We start from the raw sequence: 27,830 nt of genomic DNA, 5'->3' as shown, positions 1-27,830 counted from the left end.
CTCATTATCCAACTGTAACCCAGTGTATCTCCACAATATCCCGCTCTATCCCAGTGTGTGTCCTCAATATCCCACTGTAACCCAGTGTGTGTCCTCAATATCCCACACCCAGTGTGTGTGCTCAATATCCCACTGTAACCCAGTGTGTGTCCTCAATATCCCACTGTAACCCAGTGTGTCTCCTCAATATCCCACACCCGACGTGTGTCCTCAATATCCCACTTTATCCCAGTGTGTGTCCTCAATATCCCACTCTATCTCAGTGTGCGTCCTCAATATCCCGCTCTATCCCAGTGTGACCTCAATATCCCACTCTATCCCAGTGTGTGTGTCCTCAATATCCCGCTGTATCCCAGTGTGTCTCCACAACATCCCAATGTAATCCAGCGTGTGTCCTCAATATCCCATTGTAACCCACTGTGAGTCTCCTCAATATCCCACTGTAACCCAGTGTGTCCTCAATATCCCACTGTAACCCAGTGTGTCTCCTCAATATCCCACTGTAACCAAATGTGTGTCCTCAATATCCCACTGTGACCCAATGTGTGTCCTCAATATCCCACTGTAACTCAGTGTGTGTGTCCTCAATATCCCGCTCCATCCCAGTGTGTGTCCTCAATATCCCACTGTAACTCAGTGTATCTCCTCAATTTCCCGCTCTATCCCGGTGTGTGTCCTCAATATCCCACTGTAACCCAGTGTGTGTCCTCAATATCCCAATGTAACCCTGTGTTTGTCCTCAATATCCCACTGTAACCCAGTGTGTGTCATCAATATCCCACTCTATCCCAGTGTGTGTCCTCAATATCCCACTGTAACCCAGTGTGTGTCCTCAATATCCCACTGTAACCCAGTGTGTGTCTCCTCAATATCCCACTGTAACCCAGTGTGTGTCCTCAATATCCCGCTGTATCCCAGTGTGTCTCCTCAATATCCCACTGTAACCCAGTGTGTCTCCTCAATATCCCACGGTAACCCAGTGTGTGTCCTCAATATCCCACTGTAACCCAATGTGTCTCCTCAATATCCCACTGTAACCCAGTGTGTCCTCAATATCCCGCTCTATCCCAGTGTGTGTCCTCAATATCCGGCTCTATCCCAGTGTGTGTCTCCTCAATATCCCACTCTATCCCAGTGTGTGTCCTCAATATCCCACTGTAACCCAGTGTGTCTCCTCAATATCCCGCTGTAACCCAGTGTGTGTCCTCAATATCCCGCTGTATCCCAGTGTGTCTCCTCAATATCCCACTGTAACCCAGTGTGTCTCCTCAATATCCCACGGTAACCCAGTGTGTGTCCTCAATATCCCACTGTAACCCAATGTGTCTCCTCAATATACCACTGTAACCCAGTGTGTGTCCTCAATATCCCACTCTATCCCAGTGTATCTCCACAATATCCTGCTCTATCCCAGTGTGTGTCCTCAATATCCCACTGTAATCCAGTGTGTGTTCTCAATATCCCACTGTAACCCAGTGTGTCTCCTCAATATCCCACTGTAACCCAGTGTGTGTCCTCAATATCCCACTCTATCCCAGTGTGTGTCCTCAATATCCCACTCTATCCCAGTGTGTGTCCTCAATATCCCGCTCTATCCCAGTGTGACCTCAATATCCCACTCTATCCCAGTGTGTGTGTCCTCAATATCCCGCTGTATCCCAGTGTGTGAATCCTCAATATCCCACTATATCCCTGTATGTAGCTCCTCAACATCCTGCTCCATCCCAGTTTGTATCTCCTGAACATCCCACAGTATCCCCGGGTATTCTACTCAAGATCCCGCTGTGTTCCAGTGTGTGTGCTCAATATTCCGCTGTATCCCTGAGTGTATTTCCTCAACATCCTGCTCTATCCCAGTGTGTGTCTCCTCAACATACCGCTGTATCCCAGTATGTATCTCCTCAACATCCCACTGTATCTCTCAGTGTCTCTCCTCAACATCCCGCTGTATCCCAGTATGTATCACCTCAACATCCCACTGTATCTCTGAGTGTCTCTCCTCAACATCCCGCTGTATCCCAGTGTGTATCTCCTCAATATCCCACTGTGTCCCAGTCTGTGTCTCCTCAACATCCCACTGTGTCCCAGTGTGTGTGTCCTCAATATCCTACTGTATCCCTGAGTCTATCTCCTCAATATCCCACTGTATCCCGGTGTGTCTCCTCAATATCCCACTGTATCCCTGAGTCTATCTCCTCAATATCCCACTGTATCCAGGTGTGTCTCCTCAATATCTCACTGTATCCCTGAGTGTATCTCCTCAACATCCCGCTGTGTCCCAGTGTGTGTCCTCAATACCCCACTGTGTCCCTGAGTGTATCGCCTCAACATCCTGCTCTATAGTTCCCAGTCTGTGTCTCCTCTCTATCCATTCCTTCCCCAGTGATTGGTGTATTTTTACGTAGATGACTAAATCCCAAGATCAATATGTCCTTTGTCCCCAGTTCCCCTCCATGTGTGAGAAGATGAGAATCCGTGTCACTGACTGGTGAGTCCTCCTGTTTACTGCACCTCTGGTTCTGCTGATGGGTAAGATTCACAGTAAAGAGGAGAGTTCATGTTGGGCTAGAGGCTCCATGAGCAGTGGAAGGGGATTAAATGCCGATGCAGAGTCCATAATAGTGAAGAATCAAATGATCATTTAATAATTACAGCACGGAAGGAGGCCATTTGGTCTATTGAGTCTCTTCTGGCTCTCTGCAAGAGCAATTCAGCTTGTCCCATTCCCACCCCCATTGTTCCCTGAAGATTATATTCTTTGCAATTCCCCTTTGTAAGCCTGGACTGACCTGCCTCCAGCACAGTCTCAGGCAGTGAATTCCAGATCCTAACCACTCATTGTGCGAGAACGTTTACCTCCCGTTGCCATTGATTTATTTCCAGTAACCTTAAATCAGCACCCTCTGATTCCAGACCTTCCTGACAATGTGAATAGCTTCCCCCCCATCTACCCTGTCCAAACCCCCATCATTCTGAACACCTTTGTCAACCCTCCCCTCGATAATTCTCTTCTCGAAAGACAATAACCTCAGCTTCTTCGATGTATTCACCTGACTGCCGTACTCATCCCCAGAACCACAGAACAGTAACGGCACAGAATGGGCCAATTTGTGTCTATGACGACTGACAAACAATAAGAGAGAAAACTAGCTGCCCATTCTAACCCCACCTTCCAGCTCCGGTCCGCGGTCTTGCAGCTTACAGCGCTTGTGGTTCATGTCCAGGTACCTTCTCCCCAGGACCACCCTCTCCAAAGCCTTCACATCCTTCCCATAGTCTGGTGTCCAGGGCTTGGCACAACATTCCGGTTGAGGTTAAACCAATAGAACATTCAGTGCAGAAGGAGGCCATTCGGCCCATCGAGTCTGCACCAACCCACTTAAGCCCTCACTTCCACCCTATCCCCGTAACCCAATAATCCCTCCTAACCTTTTTGGACACTAAGGGCAATTTATCACAGCCAATCCACCTAACACAGTCTTTGGACTGTGGGAGGAAACCGGAGCACCCGGAGGAAACCCGCGCAGGCACGGGGAGAACGTGCAGACTCCGCACAGACAGTGACCCAGTGGGGAATCGAACCTGGGACCCTGGCGCTGTGAAGCCACAGTGCTAGCCACTTGTGCTACCGTGCAGCCCATAATGTTGCAGAAAACATTGTCATAACTTCACTTTTATACTCCAAGCCTCTATTTATACAGCCCAGAATCCAAAATGCGATTATAAACACTTTCTCAACCTGCCCCGCCACTTTCAATAATTTGACAGAGTGGTAGAGTGTACATGGGCTGTGGGAGAAGATTACAAGAGTTAAATTTGATCCATCAAGCCTTTGCTTATTATTTCTTTTCTAAAATCCCACACCCGACGTTAGTGATTTGTGTCTGTGGTGGTACGTTGGTTATGGTTGATCTTTCGTTGATGTGTTTTACCTCGCCAGGGATCGATTAACCCACAATGATGTGATTGGCACAACTTACTTATGCATGTCAAAAATCTCCGCCCCAGGAGGAGAGATTGAAGGTAAGTGATGGTTATGGTGGGTTAAACGTCAGAAATGGTTGGGGTAGGTTGGAAATGTAGTAATGGTCATGGCAGGTTGATGTTGGTTATACTAGCTTGAAGTTCATGAATGGTTATGGCAGATTAGATATTCTGTAAGGGTTACACTAGTAAGGGTCATGATCGTTTGTAGATTGAAGCACTAGTTGTCGAGGTATTGAGGTTGAGGTACAATGACAGTTCAATCTCAGTGATGGGTATAGCGGGTTGAAGTTTAGTGATAGTTATAGTGTTTGAAGTTTGAAGTTGAGTGCTGGTGATGGCAAGTTAAAGATGAGTAAACATTAGGGCAGGTGGAAGTTTAATGAGCTAAAATTCAGTAATAGTTATGGAGGGGGGGGTGAAGTTTGATAATAGTTAAACCAGGTTTGTTGGATTGATTAAACACTTCTCAATGTTCAAAGTGCATTAAGTATCACAACATAGACTGCCACCAGTTTGTCGCTTCTGTTTTCTCTCCTATCTATACTGTGCCTCTCAACAATTCTTCCCAACAAACTCTGGATTATATTCACGTGGAACAGCGGTTGAACAACCTCTGACCACCCCTGAGACCCCTTCACTGGTAGTCAGAGACAACACAGAGGGAGGCGATTCAGTCCAACTTCCTGTGACACCTCTTTGACGGAGCTATCCAATCTATCCAATGCCCCTGATTTTGCCCCCACAACCATGCTATTAGTTTTCCCTTCAGGGGACAGGAAGCGATGGTGTCGTGGCCTTATCACTTAACTAGTAATCGAGAGACCTGGGGACCTGGGTTCAAGTCTCACCACAGTAGAATTTGAATTCAATTTTTTTTTAAATCTGGAAATAATTGTTCAATGATAACCGTTGTCATAAAAACCCACCTGGGTCACGAATGTTCTTTAGCGAAGGAAATCTGCCGCTCTTACCTGATCTGGCCTACATGTGACAACAATGTGGTTGACTCTTAAAATGCCCGTTAAGAGCAATTCGGGATGGGCAATAAATGCTGGCCCTGCCAACGATGCCCACATCTCACCTCGGAATAAAAAAATGTTGCTACTTATCTTTTGAAAGTTACTATTCAATCTACTTTCACTACTGTGGTAGCATAGCCTCTTTAAAGGGCGATCCCTCACCGTACACGTGACCAGCTCGGGGCCTATCGTGCAAGAGCACGTGATTCCTGACCAATGGGGGAAAAGCATGGGACCCTGGGAGCATGTTCCCGGGTGGTGTGGGCCCGGGAATCTCCGAGTAAAGAGAACCTCTGTATAGGCCTGTGTATAGTTAGCCTTTTCCTTTGTTCTCAATGAACCCCTCCTGTTGTACGAGAACTCTTCTCATTGTTGCCTCAAGCCACCTCCTCTACCTTTTTGGGCAGTGCATGCCAGATCATAACACGTGCTGTGCATCAAAACTCGCAGTCCCTTCCACCGGTGGTCTTGTTAGTTATTTAAAATCTGCTATTCTCTGGTTGCCGACGCACCTGTCACGAGAAGGAGTTCTCTTCCCTTTCCGCTCTTAAACCCCTCATAATTCTGAACACCCCTACAACGCTTCCCTTACCCTTTTCTGCTGTTAAGGGAAGGTTTCACACCAGGAACCTTCCTGCCAGCTGGCCCAGGGTAGGTGGTGAAAACCTGGAGCATTCATTTACAGTGATCACTGGATTCTCATTGGAATTCGGCAGAGTTAGTGTTTCGAGTCCGTCTGACCCATCTTCAGATGGGTTCGTGTTTCTTCAGCGTCTTTCACGACGGGATGTCCTAGAAGTTTAAACAAATTGGGATCTCCCTCCCAACCAACAACAACTTGCATTTATAGTGCACCTGTACTACAATAGAACGTCCAGGGCCGTTCACAGGAAGATTACCTGACAAAATCTGACACCCAGCCACTTAAGAAGATACTAGGAGAGTATCCCACCCCCGCCGGCTGCCGAATTCTCTGGCGCCGGGGATTTGGCGGGGGTGGGAATCACGCCACGCCGGTTGGGGGGCGTTGGCAGCGGTCTCCCCCGGAGATTCTCCGGCCTGCGATGGGCCGAGTGGCCTCCCGTTTTCGGCCGGCCCCGCCGGAGTATGTTACAACAGGTACTTACCAGCGGGACCAGGCTCCGCGGGCAGCCTCTGGGGTCTTCGGGGGGGCGCGGGGGGATTTGGCCCCGGGGGTTGCCCCCATGGTGGCCTGGCCTGCGATCGGCGGGCCTGTGCCGCGGGGGCACTCTATTCATCCACGCCGGCCGGTGTAACAATCCGCGATGGCCGGCGCGGAGATGAACCCCCTGCGCATGCGCTGGGATGACGCCAGCACCCGCTGGTGCTCCCGCGCATGCGCCAACCTGCGCTGGGCGGCGGGGGCGCTTCGGCACCGGTTGGCATGGCGCCAAGGCCCTTCCGCGCTGGCCGGCGCGGCGCAAACCACTCCAGCGTTGGCCTAGCCCCTGAAGGTCGGAGGATTTCGCACCTTCGGGGCGGCTGGACGCTGGAGTGGTTCACGCCAATCTTTCCCGCCGGAGTTGCCCGCCCTGCCGGTTTTCGCAGAATCCCGCCCCTTGTCCGTCACTACATTGTGTATTCATGACTGGACGCAAACCCACCCCGTCCTTGCCAAGGTGCGGCATGTTGGGCAACAGCGACAAGTACCAGGGAAGCGGATAGCTTTCTCCTCAAAATTGTCGAGTTGACCATGGAGGATGGCAACCTCCTGTGGGGCACCAGTGCTATTGTTCCGGCAAAGGGACAGGCTGTCGTGTTACAGAACCTGTACGACGGACATCCTGGCGTGTCCAAAATGAAGATGCTGGCGAGGAGCTACGCCTGGTGGCTGGGTTTGGGCACCGATATCGAGATGTTGGCCCAGCAATGCTCCATCTGTCAAGGGCACCAGAGGCTCCCCGTGGTGGCATGCCCACACCCTTGGGAGTGGCCAGAGCGCCCTGGGGCTCACGTACACGCCAATTTCATCGGTCCCTTCTTGGGTTTGATGTTTCCTGTCCTGGTGGACGCTCACTCAAAGTGTCCGGAGGTCCACAAGATGGCGGCAATCACTTCCCGGGTGGCCATCGAGCGATTGCGCATTTCTTTTTCCACCCACAGAATCTATGAGGTACCGTGACCAAAAGAGCAGCACGGTAGCATTGTGGATAGCACAATTGCTTCACAGCTCCAGGGTCCCAGGTTCGATTCCCGGCTTGGGTGACTGTGCGGAGTCTGCACGTTCTCCCCGTGTGTGCGTGGGTTTCCTCCGGGTGCTCCGGTTTCCTCCCACAGTCCAAAGATGTGCAGATTAGGTGGATTGGCCATGATAAATTGCCCTTAGTGTCCAAAATTGCCTTTAGTGTTGGGTGGGGTTACTGGGTTATGGGGATAGGGTGGAAGTATTGACCTTGGGTAGGGTGCTCTTTCCAAGAGCCAGTGCAGACTCGATGGGCCGAATGGCCTCCTTCGGCGCTGTAAATTCTATGATAAATGCGGGGCCTCTTCAATAGTGAAGTGTTTGCCGCTTTTGCGAAAAGCAACACGATTTGCCATGTCCGCACCAGACCATACCACCGGCATCGAACAGTTTGGCAGTGAGGGCCATGCAGACAGTAAACGAGGGCTCAAGAAACAGACATCTGGCTTGATGAACAACAGGCTGGCAAGGTTTTTATTCTCCTACAGGACCAGGCCGCACAGAGTAACTGGGGTGGCCCCCCGCTGAGATATTAATGGGTTGTAGGCTTCGTACACGACTGAGTTTGATTCTACTGGACATCGACGCAAAGATATATCACAACCAAGATTTGCAAGGACGTTGCCCAGTTCAACGTCGACCTCTTCGACACTTTGCACCTGATGCTGTTGTGCTCATTCGTAACTTCAATGAAGGTGCTCGCTGGTTCTCTGGAATTGTCGCCCGTCAAACACAACCAGTCTCTTACCAAGTTCAGGTCCGGGGGCAACTAATGAGTGACACCTGGATCACATTCGCTCATGGAGGTTGCACCCTCGTGAAGTGCTTCGGAAGGCCCATTATCCTCCGGCTCCATTCCCAAACCTGCCTGATGTGACGTCTCCAGTCTCTCTTGACGTTGCATCATCTGGCTCCGAGGTGCCAAGGTGGAGAGGAGAGGCAGACGTCGGGGGTCTCAGATGCTGACTCCATAACTCAGCCGCCTCCTAACGATCGTCCGCCACATCATTCCCGCTGCAGAGTTCACCAGCGAGGCATATTTTACACGGTACGGACTCTCCATGTCCTTATTAAAGGATGAACCTGCCTTCGGGCAGAGATCGGAAGAAGTTAAACTGCATCTGAAATAAGACGTGCAGTATTGAGAGACAGAGAAACATTAGGAGAAGGAGTAAACAGCCATTTGAGCCTGCTCCACCATTCAAAAGGATCATGGCTGTACCCGGTTGGTCTCGGCTACATGTTCCTGTCTTCCACCCTCACCGCCCCGCCCCAACCCCATAACCCCTGACTCCCTCACCCAACAAATATCTGTCCAACTCAGCCATGAATAAATTCAGAGACGCAGCCTGCAAGGCATTCTGGGGAAGTTAATGCCACAGACCCTCGTTTATAAATAATTAATTCGTTGGATGTGAGTAACAATGGCTAGACCATCTGATTTGTACACGATAATACTCAATCCGTTTTGGTCATGTTGTGAACACAACTTCCTTCCCCATTCATTCCGAGAGTGGGACTTGAACCCAGAACTTCAGGCTCAGAGGCAGGGGTGTTACCCACTGCACCACAAGACCTTGTGGTGGTTACCATTCTGTACATAGGACAAGAGAAATTCAGTCTCTTCCGCCATCTGGAGACTGAGAGACACCAGTCAGTGTACAGATATCTCTCTGAGAGAGGGATTGAGAGACTCAGTCACTGTACAGATATCTCTCTGAGAGAGGGATTGAGAGACTCAGTCAGTGTATAGATATCTCTCTGAGAGAGGGATTGAGAGACTCAGTCAGTGTACAGATATCTCTCTGAGAGAGGGATTGAGAGACTCAGTCACTGTACAGATATCTCTCTGAGAGAGGGATTGAGAGACTCAGTCACTGTACAGATATCTCTCTGAGAGAGGGATTGAGAGACACCAGTCACTGTATAGATATCTCTCTGAGAGAGGGATTGAGAGACTCAGTCACTGTACAGATATCTCTCTGAGAGAGGGATTGAGAGACACCAGTCAGTGTATAGATATCTCTCTGAGAGAGGGATTGAGAGACACCAGTCAGTGTACAGATATCTCTCTAAGAGAGGGATTGAGAGACACCAGTCAGTGTACAGATATCTCTCTGAGAGAGGGATTGAGAGACACCAGTCACTGTACAGATATCTCTCTGAGAGAGGGATTGAGAGACACCAGTCACTGTACAGATATCTCTCTGAGAGAGGGATTGAGAGACACCAGTCAGTGTATAGATATCTCTCTGAGAGAGGGATTGCGAGACACCAGTCAGTGTATAGATATCTCTCTAAGAGAGGGATTGAGAGACACCAGTCAGTGTACAGATATCTCTCTAAGAGAGGGATTGCGAGACACCAGTCAGTGTATAGATATCTCTCTAAGAGAGGGATTGAGAGACACCAGTCAGTGTACCGATATCTCTCTGAGAGAGGGATTGAGAGACTCAGTCAGTGTATAGATATCTCTCTAAGAGAGGGATTGAGAGACACCAGTCAGTGTACCGATATTTCTCTGAGAGAGGGATTGAGAGACTCAGTCACTGTAGATATCTCTCTGAGAGAGGGATTGAGAGACTCAGTCAGTGTATAGATATCTCGCTGAGAGAGACTGAGAAACATGAGTCAGTGTACAGAGATCTCCCTGAGAGAGAGACTGAGAGACACCAGTAAGTATACAGAGATCACCCTAAGAGAGGGACTGAGAGACACCAGTCAGTATACAGAGATCTCCGTGAGAAAGAGAGACTGAGACACCAGTCAGTGTACAGATATCTCCCTGAGAGAGGGACTGAGAGACTCAGTCAGTGTACAGATATCTCTCTGAGAGAGGGATTGAGAGACTCAGTCACTGTACAGATAGCTCTCTGAGAGAGGGATTGAGAGACTCAGTCACTGTACAGATAGCTCTCTGAGAGAGGGATTGGGAGACACCAGTCAGTGTATAGATATCTCTCTGAGAGAGGGATTGAGAGACTGTCACTGTACAGATATCTCTCTGAGAGAGGGATTGAGAGACACCAGAAAGTGTACAGATATCTCTCTGAGAGAGGGATTGAGAGACTCAGTCAGTGTATAGATATCTCTCTGAGAGAGGGATTGACGACTCAGTCAGTGTACAGAGATATCCCTGAGAGAGAGACTGAGAGACACCAGTAAGTATACAGAGATCACCCTAAGAGAGGGACTGAGAGACACCAGTCAGTATACAGAGATCTCCGTGAGAGAGAGAGTGAGACACCAGTCAGTGTACAGATATCTCCCTGAGAGAGGGACTGAGAGACACTAGTCTGTGTACAGATATCTCCCTGAGAGAGAGAGACTGAGACACCAGTCAGTGTACAGATATCTCCGTGAGAGAGAGAGACTGAGACACCAGTCAGTGTACAGATATCTCTCTGAGAGAGGGATTGAGAGACTCAGTAACTGTACAGATATCTCTCTGAGAGAGGGGACTGAGAGACACCAGTCAGTGTACAGATATCTCCCTGAGAGAGGGACTGAGAGACACCAGTCAGTGTACAGAGATCTCCCTGAGAGAGAGATTGAGGGACATCAGTCAGTGAACAGAGATCTCTCTGGGAAAGGGACTGAGAGACCCCAGTCAGTGTACAGATATCTCTCTGAGAGAGGGGACTGAGAGACAACAGTCAGTGTACCGATATCTCCCTGAGAGAGAGAGACTGAGAGACATCAGTCAGTATACAGAGATCTCTCTGAGAGAGAGGGACTGAGAGACATCAGTCAGTGTGCAGAGATTTCCCTGAGAGAGAGAGAGACTGAGAGACATCATCAGTATACAGAGATCTCTCTGAGAGAGAGGGACTGAGAGACACCAGTCAGTGTACAGAGATTTCCCTGAGAGAGAGAGAGACTGAGAGACATCATCAGTATACAGAGATCTCTCTGAGAGAGAGGGACTGAGAGACACCAGTCAGTGTACAGAGATTTCCCTGAGAGAGACTGAGAGACATCAGTCAGTATACAGAGATCTCTCTGAGAGACACCAGTCAGTGTACAGAGATTTCCCTGTGAGAGGGACACTGAGGAACAGTGTGCAGATGAAAATGAAAATCGCTTATTGTCACAAGTAGGCTTCAATTAAGTTACTGTGAAAAGCCCCTAGTCGCCACATTCCGGCGCCTTTTCGGGGAGGCTGTTACGGGAATCGAACCGTGCTGCTGGCCTTCCTTGGTCTGCTATTCAAAGCCAGCGATTTAGCCCTGTGCTAAACAGCCACTATCTATGAGAGGAACAGAGAGACACCAGTTGGAGTATATAGGTCTCTGAGAAAGGAATAGAGAAACACCATTCGGAGTGTAGAGATCTCGGAGAGGGAGTCTGAGGTACTGATGCACTGTCAGTTACGACGAGACGAGAGTGGAGAGTAATCGAGGCTTTATTAAGCAGAGATGTGGAGCCTCCCCCAGCTGCTGCCGAAATGGCTGCAGCTCGGTGAGCACACATATTTATACTCCTCCTACTGGGCAGAGCCAGCAGGCAGGGATCTACCCCCGTACCTGTAGTACAGGAGCCTTACCTTATTACTTCTCATACACGTCATATATACAAACAGTGGTGACTACCACAGGTACATCAGTCAGTTTATAGATATCGTCCTGGGACAAAGGCTGAGAGACAGCAATAAGATGTAAAATTAATAATTGATTGAGTATCAGTTGTGATTTTTAGGACAGCATCCCCAGCTTCTGCCAATTTTCCAGTGTGGACATTTTTCCTAGTTTCACTTTTGAAAAGCCTGTCACTAATGTTTAGACTGTGACCCCTAATTGTAAATTGGCCAACCATTGGTACAGTTCCAGCGCTAACTATATTTTATTAGTTTCCTTTGAAACGTCCCTCAATCATCTAAATCCCAGTGAATGTGATCCTTGTTTGTGCAATATCCCCTTGGAATTTAACCAGTGAACTCCAGATATTGTTTTGTTAAATCTACGCTGCAACCCCTCCCAGGCTCATATCTCCTTCTGCTCTCTACCTCCCCTCTCTCTCTCCCTCCCTCCATTGTGTTCTCTTTCCAGAACCCTGCTAACTGTCTCCATTTCTTTTCCATTTCTTTGTGCTTCAGATATTTCCCCGGTGGCGTCTGAAGCCATCAGCAGATGTAGGTTGTGACGGATGATTTTCTACATTCAGTGGTTTGATTTTGGGTGCTATTTCTTTGCATTGCTTCCAGTAGATTTTACTCGGAATGGCAGCGAGATGCAAGTGGCGTTTGAGTGATCCTCTGCTTGACTTTTTATTTGCGGACGCCTGGGCACTTGCTTCGCCTGCACAACACACACTGGCCAACGACACTCCCCAATCTAACGGGCAGTTAAACGCACCTCCCCCATTGCCCTCTCCATTTCCCTCCCTGAGTTCCTGACTTTTCTGCACCTCACTCTTCAACCTATAGCCTTCCATCTCAGTGACACACGGGGCGCCGCCGTGGGATTGGATGAGAGGAGGTAGGTAATCCAACGGGGGCAAAGTTTGCAAATCAGGGATGGGGTGGAGGTCACTGCCAGTGTGGCAGGAGGAGGAAGGGAGAGTCGAGCGTGTGGGTAGGGTGGCCTCATCGAGCCATCTTGCTCCATGCGTAGCCTCCTGGTGCAAAGCTAACAAAGGGATTTGACAATGCTGAATCATGAGTAGGCCCTCTCCTGTAACCTCTGACCTGGAAGTTGTTTGATGGTGCAGTGCAGAGTTCCTTTCACAAATCGGTATTGAGGACAAAGACAAGACTAAGGGGGAAAGTTTAATGGGAGATGTGCGTGGAAAGGTTTTTACGCAGAGGGTGGTGGGTGCCTGGAACGCTTTGCCAGCGGAGGTGGTAGAGGCGGGCACAATAGCATCATTTAAGATGCATCGAGGCAGATATATGAACGGGCAGGAAACAGAGGGAAATAGATCCTTGGAAAATAGAAGACTGGAAACTAATTTAGGAATTCAGTGAGAAGGAAGCCTGGTCCCTATTACGGTCATTTAACTACAGTAATATTCCTCTTCAGCTTTTTCATGAAGGCCTTCTCAACCTTGCCCCTCACCTGAGGCGTGGTGATCCTCAGGTTAAATCACCACCAGTCAGCTCTCCCCCCTCAAAGGGGAAATCAGCCCGTGGTCACCTGGGGCTATGGTGACTTTCCTTACTTATTATTCCTCTTCTGATGCACTCCCCTCCCCTGAGTTTGCAAGGGGGTGAAATTTACCTGCCTGCCCAGTTTTCTGTCCATTCAACCAATTGAAAAGTAGAACTATGTGGAATGCACAGCAGATATCTGGGGTCTCCCAACAGCATTTGGTGAATGGTCTTAATGGCCCATTGTCCATCTGCAAGATGAGGCCACAAATATGAGCAGGATATTTGACCCTGATTTCTGCCATGAATCTAACCTAACCCAATTCTCTGGATGAGTGCAGCTCCAACAATACTCAAGAGGCTCGACACCATCCATGAAAAAGAACCCACTTGATTGGCACCCCATCCACTGCTTTAAACCATTGTATACCATTTACAAGATGCACTGCAGTAACTCACCAAGGTTCCTTAGGCAGCACCTTCCAAACCTCTGACCACTACCATCTAGAAGGACAAGAGCAGGAGACACATGGGAACCCCACCACTTGAAAGGTCCCCTCCAAGCCATTCACCATCCTGACTTGGAAATATATCGCCATTTCTTCACTGTCGCTGGGTCAAAATCCTGGAACTCCCTCCCTAACAGCACTGTGGGTGTGCCTACACGATAAAGACTGCGGCAGTTAATGGGTAATTAGAGATAGACAACAATTGCTGGCCTTGCCAGCTATGGCCACAACCGTTGTAAATATAAAAAAAGAAGCTTCCAACCCCTGAACCAAACCAATGGCACAACCTTGTTGGTCGATAGATGCATTGTATCAAGATGCCTTGTGGTTCAGCCATAGAAACATAGAAACTAGGTCCAGGAGAGCCCATTTGACCCTTTGAGCCTGCTCCGCCATTCACTATGATCATGGCTCATCCTCTATCTCAACGCCATATTCCATACTTGATCATTTTACATCTGCTGTGTCCTGTGTCCGTTCCAAACTTGACCAATAATCACTCTCACTTTCAGCTGCATGTGCCCAAAAATCAACCGATCACAGCATCTTCAAAAGTCTTGTGTGTCTGTACACATGCTTCAGGAAGGACAAACAGTGGTTTGCGAATGGGAAAATAGCATGGAAACACGGCAGTTAGCCCAACTGATCATTACCGGTGTTTGTGCTCCACATGAGCTTCCTCCTCTCCTGCGTCATCTGATGTCAACATATCCTTCTAGAGTTTGACCCGAGAAGCCAATGGGAAACTCCAGGCAGATGAATAATTATTACTGGGTTACAGCCTCTAGTGACCGTTTCCTGGCGAATTAATACAAGGCAGTTATACTGAATAGAGTAAGAATCCTTACAATCCCTACATTGCAGAAGGAGGTAATTCTGCCCATTGAACCTGCACTGACCCCCGAAAGAGCACTCTACCCAGACTCCCCCCCCCACCTCAATCCTCGCCCCATGACCCCACGCATTGTAAATGGCCAATCCACCCAACCCGCACATCTTTGGACTATGGGACTGTGGTACCTAGGCCCACTCCCAGCCCTATCCCCATAGCCCCACCCAACCCACACATCTTTGGACACGAAGAGGCAATTTAGCATGGCCAATCCACCTAACCTGCAGATCTTTGGACTATGGGACTGTGGTACCTAGGCCCACTCCCAGCCCTATCCCCATATCCCCACCCAACCCACACATCTTTGGACACGAAGAGGCAATTTAGCATGGCCAATCCACCTAACCTGCAGATCTTTGGACATGGGGGGGAAACCGGAGCACCTGGAGGAAGCCCAAGCAGACACGGGGAGAACGTGCAACCACCATAGAGACAGTCACCCACAGCCGAAATTGAGCCCGGGTCCCTGGTGCTGTGAGGCAGGAGTGTTAACCACTGTGCCACCCTGCTGGAGGAGCCAATAGGGTATAAAATAGTAGTGTGGATCTCCCAGTTCCGTCTTGACAGGACCCGCCATGGGAAGGTCAGCGGCCAAGCCAGAAGCCCACTGACTTTCAGCGGGAGTGGACAATGCTGACAGCGGGTGGGACTGGAAAATCCCACTCAATGTTACTCTTACAAGAGCAAGCTCAACCCCATCCATCCAAGTGTTTGTCTGAGCTCAGGGCCGGTCTCACAATATTCATCCCTTCACTTTGGGGCATCTCTTTGCTGCAATGGTCTCCCTCCAACTGCATCTACCTGCCCAAGTGGAACTGGTTGGGGAAGAAACAAAATGGACCATCACAATCCTTCATCCATCTTGTCACGGAACACCAGCAATGCTTAAGTGGAAGATGGTTTCGACAAGACAGTCCCAATCACACTCCGCCTCTGAATTGATTGACATGCTCCAGTCTATGTTGTATCAGGGGTGTGGTGTTTGCCTTTCTGACTGCATGCTGCCTGAATCTCGGTGTGGGTGCTGGTGGTGTCGGGAAAGATGTTGGTTTCTGATAATTGTGCTGGGAATGGTGTTGGTGTTGCGAATGGTATTGGTGCTGGGAATGGTGTTGGTGTTGGGAATGGTGTTGGTGTTGGGAATGGCATTGGTGCTGGGAATGGTGTTGGGAATTATGTTGGGAATGGTATTGGTGCTGGGAATGCTGTTGGGAATTATGTTGGGAATGGTATAGGTGCTGGGAATGCCGTTGGGAATTATGTTGGGAATGGTATTGGTGCTGGGAATGCTGTTGGGAATTGTGTTGCTGTCAGGAATGACATGGGGGATGGTATTGGCATTGGGGAAGTTGGTTTAGATGCTCTGCACAATTAAAAACCCTTGATTCTTCAGGTCTCAGTGGCACTGTGGAAGGTAAATTGATCATTGATAGATCCGGAGAGAGATGCATTGACTGTTTTGTTTGTGTGTGTGGGCGGAGTGGGGGGGCGGAGATGGAAGGTGGGGGGGGGATGCGGGATCCCTCTTGCAAACCCACACCTCAAAGTTACTGCTGCAAAATGCTATTTTAAAAACAGAAAGTGCTGGAAAATCTCATCAGGTTTGGCAGCATCCGTGGAGAGAGGAGAGTTAACGTGTCGACTCTCCTTTCCCAGTCCGCAGTTTTGATTTTAATTTGTATTTGCAGCATCTGGAGCATTTTGCTTTTCTAATTGAGTTTTTCATTCATTTTCGGGATGTGGTACCGCAGAAATGGCTACCATTCATTTCCCATCGCTAGTTGCCCTTTTAATAATAATAATACTCGCTTTTTGTCACAAGTGGGCTTCAATGAAGATACTGTGAAAAGCCCCAAGTCGCCACATTCCGGCGCCTGTTCGGGGAGGCCGGTGCAGGAATTGAACCCGCGCTGCTGGCCTTGTTCTGCATTACAAGCCAGCTGTTTAGCCCACTGTGCTAAACCAGTGAATGATTTGTTAAGCCTCTCCAGGTGGAGGTTAAGAGTCTTGGGAATGGGGCTGGAGCACGATCCATCTCTCTTTTTCTCACTCATTCAGTGGATGTGGACATCGTTGGCAAGGCCAACATTGCCCTTCCCAATTGCCCTTGAGAAGTGGTGGTGAACCGCTGCACTCCGTGTTGCAGACTTGGTCACAATTTGATACAACCGAGTTGCTTGCTTGAAGGTAAGGACGGCAGATTTCCTGGGTTTTTACGACAATCGACAATGGTTTCATGGTCAACGATAAGCTTTTAATTCCAGATTTTTTATTGAATTTGAATCCGGCCATGGCAAATAGGCCTCCAAGCATTACCCTGGGGTTTTATATTCATTTATAGGATGTGGGCTTTGCTGGTTTGGTCAGCAATTATTGCCCATCCCTAGTTGCCCTACAGAAGGTGGTGGTGAGCTGCCTTCTTGAACCTGTGATGCAGGTACACCCACAGCACTGTTAGTGAGGGAGTTCCAGGATGTTGTCCCAGCGACAGTGAAGGAACAGCGACATATTCCCAAGTCAGGGTGGTGAGTGACTTGGAGGGGAACCTCCAGGTGGTGGGGTTCCCAGGTATCTGCTGCTCTTGACCTTCTAGATGGTAGTGGTCATTGGTTTGGAAGGTGCTGTTTAGCACAGGGCTAAATCGCTGGCTTTGAAAGCAGATCAAGGCAGGCCAGCAGTGCGGTTCAATTCCCGTACCAGCCTCCCCGAACAGGCTCCGGAATGTGGCGACTAGGGGCTTTTCACAGTAACTTCATTTGAAGCCTACTTGTGACAATAAGCGATTTTCATTTTTTTTTTTCAAGAGCCTTGGCAAGTTCCTGCACTTCATCAAATTTTCAGTGCAGAAGGAGGCCATTCGGCCCATCGAGTCTGCACCGGCTCTTGGAAAGAGCACCCTACCCAAGCCCACACCGCCACCCTATCCCCATAACCCAGTAACTCCACCCAACACTCAGGGCAATTTTGGACACTAAGGGCAATTTATCATGGCCAATCCACCTAACCTGCACATCTTTAGGACTGTGGAAGGAAACCGGAGCACCCGGAGGAAACCCACGCACACACGGGGAGAACGTGCAGACTCCGCACAGACAGTGACCCAAACCGGGATTCGAACCTGGGACCCTGGAGCTGTGAAGCAACCGTGCTAACCACTATGCTACCGTGCTGCCCACTCAGAATTACACGGCACAGAAGGAGGCCATTTTGTTCAATGTGCCAGTTTTTGAAAGGGTTATCTCCAATTAGTCACATGCAGATCTTTCCTCTTCAGGAATTTATCCAATTACCCTTTGGAGATTGGTACTCAATCTGCTTCGGCCAAACTTTCAGGGACTGCATTCCAAATCTCCTCAACTAGTTTCTCCTTCTCAAAACCCTTTGTTATCAGAGACAATGATTTATTGTTTCAATATTATGGAAACATGTACCCCCAGGTGAAATCATTATTGGGATTGAGTGGGACGGAGATTTTTCGCTCATTCATTCGATGATGGCATTGCTGTCAAGGTGAAGATTCATTGCCCAGCGCCCTTGATCAGCTGGTGGCGAGCTGCCTTCTTGAACCGCTGCAGTCCATGTGGTGTAGGTCCACCCACAGTGCTGTTAGGGAGGCAGTCCCAGGATTTTGACCCAGCGACAGTGAAGGAACGGTGATACATTTCCAAGTCAGGATGGTGAGTGACTTGGAGGGGAACTTCCAGGTGGTGATGTTCCCATGTATTTGCTGCCCCTATCCTTCTAGGTGGTAGTGGTTGTGGGTTCGGAAGGCGCCGCCAAAGGCGACTTGGTAAGTTGTTGCAGCGCATCTTACGGATGGTACACACTGGTTAGCTCAATTGGCTGGACGACTGTTTTGTGACGCGATGTAATGCCAACAGCGTGGGTTCAATCCCCGTACCAGAAGGTGATCTATGAGGTTATCCATGTCCTTGTCAACCTTGCCCCTCGCCTGAGGTGTGGTGACCCTACCACCAGTCAGCTCTCTCTCAAAAGGCGAGTGCAGCCTCGGAGACTATGGCAACTTTCACTTTCACACACTGGTGCCAGCGTGTTGTTGGTTGATGGAGGGGGTGAGTGTTTGTGCGTGGGGTGTCAATCACCGGGGCTGCAACCCGAATGGTGTTGACCCTCTTGAGTGTTGTTGGAGCTGCACTCATCCAGGGGAGTGGGGAGTTTCCCATTGCACTCTTGACTTGTAGATGATGGACAATCTTTGGGGGAGTCGTGAGGTGAAGTACTTGCCACAGAACATGTGGCTAGTCTGATTCAGTTCCTAGTTGATGGTGATTCCTAGGCTGTAGATGGTCAGGGATTCAATGATGAGGAAGGCATTTGAATGCCAGAAAATGTGGCTATAGAGCTATGGATGGAATATGAGAGTGTGCCATCATCAGTCAACATCCGCATTTCTGATCTTCCGATGGAGGGAAGGTTATTGTTGAAGCAGTTGAAGATGGTTGGGCCTAGGACACCCTAAAGAACTCTTGCAGTGATGTCCTGGAGCTCAGGTGACTGACCTCCAACCAGAACCATCTTTGTTTGTGCCAGCGGACTCCAACCAGCGGGGAGTTTTCCACATATTTCCTTTGATTTAACTTTTCCAGGGCTCTTTGATGCCACATTCTGTCAAATGCCACTATGGGCAGTGGCTGGAATTGTTAAAAAATCAATTACTAAACTTGGAATATAAAGCTCGTCTCAGTAATGGTGACCATGATAATACCATCGAATCTTGCAAAAACCCATCTGGTTCACTGACGTCCTTAAGGGAAGGAAATCTGCCGTCCTTTCCTGGTCTGGCCTCCAGACCCACAAGAATATTGGTGACTCTTAAAATGCCCTGTGAAAATGGCAGAGCAAGATACTCAGTTCAAGGGCAAATGGTTGGCCTTGTTAGTGATGGCCACATCCCGTGAATGAATACATTTTAAAAAGCTACCTCGATGTCGAGAAGAGTTACTCTCAGCTACCTCTTGAGTTCAGCTCTGTTGCCAATGTTTGGACCAAGGATCTTATGAGGTGGGGAGCTGGGTGGCCCTGATGGAACCCATGCTGAGCCTCAGTGAGCAGGCTATTGCTGTTTGATGGCACTGTCAATGACCTCTTCCATCACTCGTTGCGGGCGTAGGATTTTGATCGGGTGGTTGGGAATGATAGGGATTGGATGGGGTGGGGCTGGGAGGACAATTGTGATAGCATGGTGGGAAATTTGTATTGGGTTGCGGGGGCGATGGGTGGTGTGGGAGGTGGGGTGGGGGGACCTTGGGATTGGATGGGGGGTTTTGCCAAAGTTCTAACCCAATGTAATGCTTTCCTCTGCACCTCTTTGTGTTTCTCCTCGGGTTCCCTGACAGTGGATGATGGCCTGGGCTACCTCCCAACATTCGGGCCCTGCTTTGTGAACTTGTACGGAAGCCCGCGAGAGTTTACAGGCTTCCCTGACCCTTACGTGGACATGAACCTTGGCAAGGTATGGAGCACGGATACCCTCCTTGTAGACTGATAAGCTGGTATGAAGCCAGTGAATGGAGAGTAACGCCCCACCCAGTGGGAAACCCAATGTCCAATTGAGCTTTTCTTTTAATATTGCGAACCAAAGGGGAAAGTTCAAAGGCCAAAGTGCAGGGCAGCCACGAATAGCAATAATCAGGGAAAAGCTGCCATCTATTTAGCAGCTTATCACATCCTTAGGGCATCCCAAAGGACTGTTCAATTATTAGTAAAGCGGGAGCCAGTTTGTGCGCAGCAAGCTCCCACAAACAGCAATGTGATAATGGGCAGATAATCTGATTTCCAGACTTTGATTGAAGGATAAATTGATGCTGGGGGAAATTCCCCAGCTCATCTTCAGGATAGTGTCATGGGACTTTTGATGATCAACGAACAGGGCATGCATGTTTCAGCACCTTATATAAAACGTGCTATCGGACATAATTTATCATTGAGCCAAATGAGGCGATTTTTGATCAGGTGATCAAAAACATGGTCAAAAACATAGGCCGAGTTTCCCAGAACCCCTCCACATGCCCCCCACCCCCAAAATGAAGCCCCACAGCCAAATAGTTTTAAGGAAATTTTTATCTTTGGGATAATATGCTGAGGTTGTGAAAGGTTCTCTAGAAATATTAGTATGCTCTTCCCTTCGTTTCTGCCTTCCTATCTTTCTTTCCTTTATTCCTATCTCGTTCTCTCTTTTACTTTCCCCCTTCCCTTCTCTCCTTCCAATCACTCTCCTACATTCTTCCTTCCATCATTTCATCCTTCCTTCCATTCCACATTCGTTCCTTCCTTCCACCAGACCTTCTTTATTTCCTTTCGTTCCCTCTCTCACTTCCTCTCCTTCCCCTCTCTTCTTCCCATTGCTCCCATCCCTCCTTCCTTCTGTCCTTCACTCCCTCCTTCCCCCGTATCCTCCCTCTTTCCATCTCTTTTCTTGCTACTCCTTCGTTCCTTCAATCCTAGCTTCCTTCTTTCCAGCAAGAGAGAGCCGGCAGTCACCTTGGACCAGTTGGGCCCTTGCTGCACTCTAAGCCACTCAGCAGAGTGAAGTGTGAATGCAGTCGTTTGATTTCAGCTCATTGGTTTGTGTAATTGTCCCCTCCGCAGAGCGATGCGATGGCCTATCGAGGCAGGATCCTCTTGGAACTGAGCACCAAACTCGTGGACCAGATGGAGCAGAAGATTGAGGAGATTCCATCGGACGATCTCCTGAGACTTGAGGTCATTTCCTCGACATTTATGTTTAGATGATCATAATTTAGGATCCTATTAGGGGCAAAGAGGGTAACGTATGTGATCATAAGAAATAGGATTAGGCCATTCGGCCCAGCAAGCCTGCTCCACCAGTCGATAGGAGCATGGCTGACCTGATTTTGGCATTGATCACTTTTTTGACAGTGACCCATTAACTCTCGATTCCCTGGCTGGCCAAACGTCTGTACAACACAACCTGGAATATATTCAATGACCCAACCACCACAGCTCTCTGTGGTAGAGAATTCCAAACACTAACAATCCTCGGGGAGAAGAAATAATAATAATAATCGCTTATTGTCACGAGTAGGCTTCAATGAAGTTACTGTGAACAGTCCCTAGTCGCTACATTCCGGCGCCTGTTCGGGGAGGCTGGTACGGGAATCGAACCGTGCTGCTGCCCTGGTCTGCATTACAAGTCAGCTGTTTAGCCTACTGTTCATTACCAGGTTAGAGCACAGTGCCAGGTTACTGTTCATTACCAGGTTAGAGCACAGTGCCAGGTTACTGTTCATTACCAGGCTAGAGCACAGTGCCAGGTTACTGTTCATTATCAGGTTAGAGCACAGTGCCAGGTTACTGTTCATTATCAGTTAGAGCACAGTGCCAGGTTACTGTTCATTATCAGGTTAGAGCACGGTGCCAGGTTTCTGTTCATCACCAGGTTAGAGCACAGTGCCAGGTTACTGTTCATTATCAGGTTAGAGCACAGTACCAGGTTACTGTTCATTATCAGGTTAGAGCACAGTACCAGGTTACTGTTCATTACCAGGTTAGAGCACAGTGTCAGGTTACTGTTCATTACCATGTTAGAGCACAGTGCCAGGTTACTGTTCATTACCAGGTTAGAGCACAGTGTCAGGTTACTGTTCATTATCAGGTTAGAGCACAGTGCCAGGTTTCTGTTCATCACCAGGTTAGAGCACAGTGCCAGGTTACTGTTCATTATCAGGTTAGAGCACAGTACCAGGTTACTGTTCATTACCAGGTTAGAGCACAGTGTCAGGTTACTGTTCATTATCAGTTAGAGCACAGTGCCAGGTTACTGTTCATTATCAGGTTAGAGCACGGTGCCAGGTTACTGTTCATTATCAGGTTAGAGCACGGTGCCAGGTTACTGTTCATTATCAGGTTAGAGCACGGTGCCAGGTTACTGTTCATTACCAGGTTAGAGCACAGTGCCAGGTTACTGTTCATTATCAGGTTAGAGCACAGTGCCAGGTTACTGTTCATTACCAGGTTAGAGCACGGTGCCAGGTTACTGTTCATTACCAGGTTAGAGCACAGTGCCAGGTTACTGTTCATTACCAGGTTAGAGCACGGTGCCAGGTTACTGTTCATTATCAGGTTAGAGCACAGTGCCAGGTTACTGTTCATTATCAGGTTAGAGCACGGTGTCAGGTTACTGTTCATTACCAGGTTAGAGCACAGTGTCAGGTTACTGTTCATTACCAGGTTAGAGCACAGTGCCAGGTTACTGTTCATTACCAGGTTAGAGCACAGTGACAGGTTACTGTTCATTACCAGGTTAGAGCACAGTGCCAGGTTACTGTTCATTACCAGGTTAGAGCACAGTGCCAGGTTACTGTTCATTATCAGGTTAGAGCACAGTGTCAGGTTACTGTTCATTACCAGGTTAGAGCACAGTGCCAGGTTACTGTTCATTACCAGGTTAGAGCACAGTGCCAGGTTACTGTTCATTATCAGGTTAGAGCACAGTGCCAGGTTACTGTTCATTACCAGGTTAGAGCACAGTGCCAGGTTACTGTTCATTACCAGGTTAGAGCACAGTGCCAGGTTACTGTTCATTATCAGGTTAGAGCAAGGTGCCAGGTTACTGTTCATTACCAGGTTAGAGCACGGTGCCAGGTTACTGTTCATTACCAGGTTCGAGCACAGTGCCAGGTTACTGTTCATTATCAGGTTAGAGCACAGTGCCAGGTTACTGTTCATTACCAGGTTAGAGCACGGTGCCAGGTTACTGTTCATTACCAGGTTAGAGCACAGTGTCAGGTTACTGTTCATTATCAGGTTAGAGCACGGTGCCAGGTTACTGTTCATTACCAGGTTCGAGCACAGTGCCAGGTTACTGTTCATTATCAGGTTAGAGCAAGGTGCCAGGTTACTGTTCATTACCAGGTTAGAGCACGGTGCCAGGTTACTGTTCATTACCAGGTTCGAGCACAGTGCCAGGTTACTGTTCATTATCAGGTTAGAGCACAGTGCCAGGTTACTGTTCATTACCAGGTTAGAGCACGGTGCCAGGTTACTGTTCATTACCAGGTTAGAGCACAGTGTCAGGTTACTGTTCATTATCAGGTTAGAGCACGGTGCCAGGTTACTGTTCATTACCAGGTTCGAGCACAGTGCCAGGTTACTGTTCATTATCAGGTTAGAGCACAGTGCCAGGTTACTGTTCATTATCAGGTTAGAGCACAGTGCCAGGTTACTGTTCATTACCAGGTTAGAGCACGGTGCCAGGTTACTGTTCATTATCAGGTTAGAGCACAGTGCCAGGTTACTGTTCATTATCAGGTTAGAGCACAGTGCCAGGTTACTGTTCATTACCAGGTTAGAGCACGGTGCCAGGTTACTGTTCATTATCAGGTTAGAGCACAGTGCCAGGTTACTGTTCATTATCAGGTTAGAGCACGGTGTCAGGTTACTGTTCATTACCAGGTTAGAGCACAGTGCCAGGTTACTGTTCATTACCAGGTTAGAGCACAGTGCCAGGTTACTGTTCATTATCATGTTAGAGCACAGTGCCAGGTTACTGTTCATTACCAGGTTAGAGCACAGTGCCAGGTTACTGTTCATTATCAGGTTAGAGCACGGTGCCAGGTTACTGTTCATTATCAGGTTAGAGCACAGTGCCAGGTTACTGTTCATTATCGGGTTAGAGCACAGTGCCAGGTTACTGTTCATTATCAGGTTAGAGCACATGCCAGGTTACTGTTCATTACCGGGTTAGAGCACGGTGCCAGGTTACTGTTCATTACCAGGTTAGAGCACGGTGCCAGGTTACTGTTCATTACCAGGTTAGAGCACGGTTCAAGGTTACTGTTCATTATCAGGTTAGAGCACGGTGCCAGGTTACTGTTCATTACCAGGTTAGAGCACGGTGCCAGGTTACTGTTCATTATCAGGTTAGAGCACAGTGCCAGGTTACTGTTCATTATCAGGTTAGAGCACAGTGCCAGGTTACTGTTCATTATCAGGTTAGAGCACGGTGCCAGGTTACTGTTCATTATCAGGTTAGAGCACAGTGTCAGGTTACTGTTCATTATCAGGTTAGAGCACAGTGCCAGGTTACTGTTCATTATCAGGTTAGAGCACAGTGCCAGGTTACTGTTCATTATCAGGTTAGAGCACAGTGCCAGGTTACTGTTCATTACCAGGTTAGAGCACGGTGTCAGGTTACTGTTCATTATCAGGTTAGAGCACAGTGTCAGGTTACTGTTCATTACCAGGTTAGAGCACAGTGCCAGGTTTCTGTTCATTATCAGTTAGAGCACAGTGCCAGGTTACTGTTCATTACCAGGTCAGAGCACGGTGTCAGGTTACTGTTCATTGCCAGGTTAGAGCACAGTGCCAGGTTACTGTTCATTATCAGGTTAGAGCACAGTGCCAGGTTACTGTTCATTATCAGGTTAGAGCACGGTGCCAGGTTACTGTTCATTACCAGGTTAGAGCACAGTGCCAGGTTACTGTTCATTATCAGGTTAGAGCACGGTGCCAGGTTACTGTTCATTATCAGGTTAGAGCACGGTGCCAGGTTACTGTTCATTACCAGGTTAGAGCACAGTGCCAGGTTACTGTTCATTACCAGGTTAGAGCACGGTGCCAGGTTACTGTTCATTATCAGGTTAGAGCACAGTGCCAGGTTACTGTTCATTATCATGTTAGAGCACAGTGCCAGATTACTGTTCATTATCAGTTAGAGCACAGTGTCAGGTTACTGTTCATTATCAGGTTAGAGCACAGTGCCAGGTTACTGTTCATTACCAGGTTAGAGCACAGTGCCAGGTTACTGTTCATTATCAGGTTAGAGCACAGTGCCAGGTTACTGTTCATTACCAGGTTAGAGCACAGTGCCAGGTTCCTGTTCATTATCAGGTTAGAGCACAGTGTCAGGTTACTGTTCATTACCAGGTTAGAGCACAGTGCCAGGTTACTGTTCATTATCAGGTTAGAGCACGGTGCCAGGTTACTGTTCATTACCAGGTTAGAGCAAAGTGCCAGGTTACTGTTCATCACCAGGTTAGAGCACAGTGCCAGGTTACTGTTCATTACCAGGTTAGAGCACGGTGCCAGGTTACTGTTCATTACCAGGTTAGAGCACGGTGCCAGGTTACTGTTCATTATCATGTTAGAGCACAGTGCCAGGTTACTGTTCATTATCAGTTAGAGCACAGTGCCAGGTTACTGTTCATTATCAGGTTAGAGCACGGTGCCAGGTTACTGTTCATTATCAGGTTAGAGCACAGTGCCAGGTTACTGTTCATTATCAGGTTAGAGCACAGTGCCAGGTTACTGTTCATTACCAGGTTATAGCACAGTGCCAGGTTACTGTTCATTATCAGGTTAGAGCACAGTGCCAGGTTACTGTTCATTACCAGGTTAGAGCGCGGTGCCAGGTTACTGTTCATTACCAGGTTAGAGCACAGTGCCAGGTTACTGTTCATTACCAGGTTAGAGCACAGTGCCAGGTTACTGTTCATTATCAGGTTAGAGCACGGTGCCAGGTTACTGTTCATTATCAGGTTAGAGCACGGTGCCAGGTTACTGTTCATTACCAGGTTGGAGCACAGTGCCAGGTTACTGTTCATTACCAGGTTAGAGCACAGTGCCAGGTTACTGTTCATTATCAGGTTAGAGCACAGTGCCAGGTTACTGTTCATTACCAGGTTAGAGCACAGTGCCAGGTTACTGTTCATTACCAGGTTAGAGCACAGTGCCAGGTTACTGTTCATTACCAGGTTAGAGCACTGTGCCAGGTTACTGTTCATTATCAGGTTAGAGCACAGTGCCAGGTTACTGTTCATTACCAGGTTAGAGCGCGGTGCCAGGTTACTGTTCATTATCAGGTTAGAGCACAGTGCCAGGTTACTGTTCATTATCAGGTTAGAGCACGGTGCCAGTTTACTGTTCATTATCAGGTTAGAGCACAGTGCCAGGTTACTGTTCATTATCAGGTTAGAGCACGGTGCCAGGTTACTGTTCATTACCAGGTTAGAGCACGGTGCCAGGTTACTGTTCATTATCAGGTTAGAGCACGGTGCCAGGTTACTGTTCATTATCAGGTTAGAGCACAGTGCCAGGTTACTGTTCATTATCAGGTTAGAGCACAGTGCCAGGTTACTGTTCATTACCAGGTTATAGCACAGTGCCAGGTTACTGTTCATTATCAGGTTAGAGCACAGTGCCAGGTTACTGTTCATTATCAGGTTAGAGCGCGGTGCCAGGTTACTGTTCAGTACCAGGTTAGAGCACAGTGCCAGGTTACTGTTCATTATCAGGTTAGAGCACAGTGCCAGGTTACTGTTCATTATCAGGTTAGAGCACAGTGCCAGGTTACTGTTCATTATCAGGTTAGAGCACAGTGCCAGGTTACTGTTCATTATCAGGTTACAGCACGGTGCCAGGTTACTGTTCATTACCAGGTTAGAGCACAGTGCCAGGTTACTGTTCATTATCAGGTTAGAGCACAGTGCCAGGTTACTGTTCATTACCAGGTTAGAGCACAGTGCCAGGTTACTGTTCATTATCAGGTTAGAGCACAGTGCCAGGTTACTGTTCATTACCAGGTTAGAGCACGGTGCCAGGTTACTGTTCATTATCAGGTTAGAGCACGGTGCCAGGTTACTGTTCATTACCAGGTTAGAGCACAGTGCCAGGTTACTGTTCATTATCAGGTTAGAGCACAGTGCCAGGTTACTGTTCATTACCAGGTTAGAGCACAGTGCCAGGTTACTGTTCATTATCAGGTTAGAGCACGGTGCCAGGTTACTGTTCATTACCAGGTTAGAGCACAGTGCCAGGTTACTGTTCATTATCAGGTTAGAGCACAGTGCCAGGTTACTGTTCATTATCAGGTTAGAGCACGGTGCCAGGTTACTGTTCATTATCAGGTTAGAGCACGGTGCCAGGTTACTGTTCATTACCAGGTTAGAGCACAGTGCCAGGTTACTGTTCATTACCAGGTTAGAGCACGGTGCCAGGTTACTGTTCATTATCAGGTTAGAGCACAGTGCCAGGTTACTGTTCATTATCATGTTAGAGCACAGTGCCAGATCACTGTTCATTATCAGTTAGAGCACAGTGTCAGGTTACTGTTCATTATCAGGTTAGAGCACAGTGCCAGGTTACTGTTCAT

The 27,830-nt window shown here is 48.4% G+C and overlaps 1 protein-coding gene across 1 annotated transcript in view; it reads left to right on the top strand.

The window, feature by feature from the left end:
* Positions 1 to 27,830, top strand: part of dysf (dysferlin, limb girdle muscular dystrophy 2B (autosomal recessive)) — a 427,787-nt gene that overhangs the window by 142,777 nt on the left and 257,180 nt on the right. Inside the window, exons 15-18 of the mRNA XM_072497740.1 lie at positions 2,445 to 2,488; positions 3,941 to 4,023; positions 20,056 to 20,171; positions 21,308 to 21,421. Of these exons, the coding sequence (XP_072353841.1) occupies positions 2,445 to 2,488; positions 3,941 to 4,023; positions 20,056 to 20,171; positions 21,308 to 21,421 (357 nt within the window). The remainder of the gene's footprint in view (positions 1 to 2,444; positions 2,489 to 3,940; positions 4,024 to 20,055; positions 20,172 to 21,307; positions 21,422 to 27,830) is intronic.

Source organism: Scyliorhinus torazame, chromosome 3, assembly GCF_047496885.1.
Source record: "Scyliorhinus torazame isolate Kashiwa2021f chromosome 3, sScyTor2.1, whole genome shotgun sequence".
In the NCBI taxonomy this organism is placed as follows: Eukaryota; Metazoa; Chordata; class Chondrichthyes; order Carcharhiniformes; family Scyliorhinidae; genus Scyliorhinus; species Scyliorhinus torazame.
The sequence above is the reverse complement of the archived record's forward strand: the minus strand, read 5'-3'. Positions and strand labels throughout refer to the sequence as shown.